This window comes from Priapulus caudatus, unplaced genomic scaffold (assembly GCF_000485595.1).
Source record: "Priapulus caudatus unplaced genomic scaffold, Priapulus_caudatus-5.0.1 Scaffold536, whole genome shotgun sequence".
NCBI classification, from domain to species: domain Eukaryota; kingdom Metazoa; phylum Priapulida; class Priapulimorpha; order Priapulimorphida; family Priapulidae; genus Priapulus; species Priapulus caudatus.
This window is the reverse complement of record NW_014577597.1, coordinates 168,696-171,369: the sequence shown is the minus strand read 5'-3', so window position 1 is coordinate 171,369 and position 2,674 is coordinate 168,696. Positions and strand designations below refer to the sequence as shown.

The 2,674-nt window shown below is 45.1% G+C and overlaps 1 protein-coding gene across 1 annotated transcript in view; it reads left to right on the top strand.

Moving 5' to 3' along the window:
• LOC106811412 (prefoldin subunit 6-like) overlaps positions 1 to 2,674 on the top strand; it is an 8,030-nt gene that overhangs the window by 1,112 nt on the left and 4,244 nt on the right. The window contains exon 2 of the mRNA XM_014815000.1: positions 1,057 to 1,127. Within this exon, the coding sequence (XP_014670486.1) occupies positions 1,057 to 1,127 (71 nt within the window). The remainder of the gene's footprint in view (positions 1 to 1,056; positions 1,128 to 2,674) is intronic.

The following is a 2,674-nucleotide window of genomic DNA, read 5'->3' as shown; positions in this document are numbered from 1 at the left end:
CGTATAATTTCTATGGCATTCTGTACTGTCAGTGTGTTACTTATGCCACTGCCAGTGGCCACTGCCAGTGCATGTGGTGGTGATAGTACGGTGTAGTTTTTGCCTGCGTTAATTAGTTACAGGTGGCAGCTCTCTATTTCAGCCTGTAGGCTTGCGTAGGTAAATGATGAGTGCTTACCTATTCTGTCTTGCAAATAGTTGTTGCTACTACGTACGATGGGAGCTTCCATCTTTAATCTTAGGACACTTAAACGTACGCGCCATCTCGTGGCAACTTTCATAACGATCTCAACGAACATTCCTTTGAGAAGGTTCCTGATACCATCCCTGTGCCTTCCACTGTTTCGGCGCGTATGTGAACACATTTGGGACTAACAGGGTTTACTAGAATCCCACCACTCCACCACAGAGTCACCGCAGTTGACGTTAGATGAGCGTTGTTGCTCTGCGGCACTTGTTAATAACATTACCAGATTTAATGTAGTTTCCGCGGCCACCACGGCGTGTGAAGACAAGAGGGAAATCGCAGCACATACCGTATATGATCGCGTAATAACCGCGGCCGCCTATAAGCCGCACCTCAATTTGAATCGCGTAACCAAGTATTGCGCCTAGTATATTTCCCCTCATGGTATGGCGCACTTATAAACCGCAGAGCAAATACAGGGTTGAAATCTGAGGCCAAATTTTTAGGAGTATATACGGTACTATCAATGTCGTGGCAGAATTTGAGCTCTCAATCTAAATGACATGTCAAATTAAACCCATGCAGGATTTCTGGCCCCTGCTTCTAATACTGACAGAATGATTGGCTAACTTTAACATGTATCATAGAGAGAGTACTTATAAGTCACGCTCAGTACAATCGCAACTCTAGGGTTTAAAAAATGTGATGTTGGACAATTGAAACTCCTACGCTACAATGACAATCGTCCAAAGGCACCTTTCATAATGTCGCATTGTGTCAGAATTTCTTCATTGGCATCACAAGCCAAATGTTTGATAATAATCCCTAATCATTGATTGATTGTAAATATGTGCTATCACTATTTTCAGATTTTCAGAAATATGTCATGCAACGGCAACAGCTAGATGCGCAGCTAACAGAAAATAATGTTGTGAAGGAGGTAAACTGATCTACTAAATACTTTCTATTATTACAATACAATAGATTCGTGTATGCTTGCTATATATCCGTCCCTCGCACCGTCCCCAAACTTGTCATCCTGTCGGGTCAGTCTGGTTTCACTGTATCCTGTGCCCCCCCCCGACATCCAGATATCGTGACCGTACGTCGAGCGGTTAAGATTTGTGCCCAACTCGTTGACGGACGCACGGACGACGGACGCCAACGCGGCCGTTGTCGCGCCGGTGCGTGCAACCGGTCGGACACCGCAGCTGCGGGCGGCACGCTGTGACGACTTTTGGACTACATGCGATTCTACAAGCTGATGTCTCGTACTCGCGTATACCGTCGTACCCAGCATAGCGAGAAACGGCACTCAGAATGACACAAATGAGATATACTTGGTGTCATTAAGTGCATGAGTTACGTAAGATAACAAAATGCCACCATACACAAAAATAAACGGTAACTATCAATAAACACTTTAACACTTTACGGATTAAACACAGCAGATCAAGTTCAACAAACGTTCTTGCTCCTCGACGTACCTAGTAACGTACTAAAAAAAGAGTAAGTGGTCAACGCAAGTTGGCCGACAAAGATAAGCCACACCGAACAAACCAGACCGGGACAAGCGTAACCGTTCCCAGCGTGGGCTCACGAAGCCGGAATGCCGTGGAGCGTGACCAACCCACCGCCGCAGTACTAGCCACGACAGATGACAGGAGCGGCTTGGGTGAGAGTCACCCACCTGGTACGCGCGAGGACAGACACACTGTCTCTCTAGCGATTACGCCATTGCCGAGACGCGTCTTCGGACGGTATACCACCATGGGGTGTGTCACAACGCTACAGTTGATGTTTATCTGGTAGCGTACGCACCGCCATCTATTGTATGGATGCGGAGAAGTTTGTCAATTTTGATAAACTTTTTAACTTTTTCTACCATTTTGTGGTGTCAGCTTCAGTCAGAACACGAGTACGGCAGCCTCCCAGTACCCTTATTGCACTCCGCACTCCCCAACATCGCCTCTTGAAAACTGGCCTGCCCCATGCAGATCTGCTTGGCGGTATGCACGCCGGGCATAGGGCGACATAGCAACATACATTACATGTACATAAGATACATAGCATACAATACAAAACTGAAATATAGATTAGATATATATACATTTTATATTGCACCAGTTGACGGCGGCTTGAGTATATAAGTGACTCATATATCCATCCAGTAATACCTTATAGTACTTAACTATAGCATGTGCATACACGAAATCTATTGTAATGTGTAATTAAAATAGAAGTACTTTAGTAGGATCAGTTTCCTCCTTCCAACAATTATTTACTCTGTTTAGCGTGACGTGTAACACGTACACAGATTGCTGATCGCTGTTTGTCGCTCCGGCGATGCGCGCTTATATCGCGAGCGACATATTTTCACCTGGAACAATCTGGACAATCAGTGGATACATTATATTTACAATCAACATTCATATGATTAGGCCGGTTATACTCAGAGCGCTTGTGTGCATATTGGCTGTATAGTTG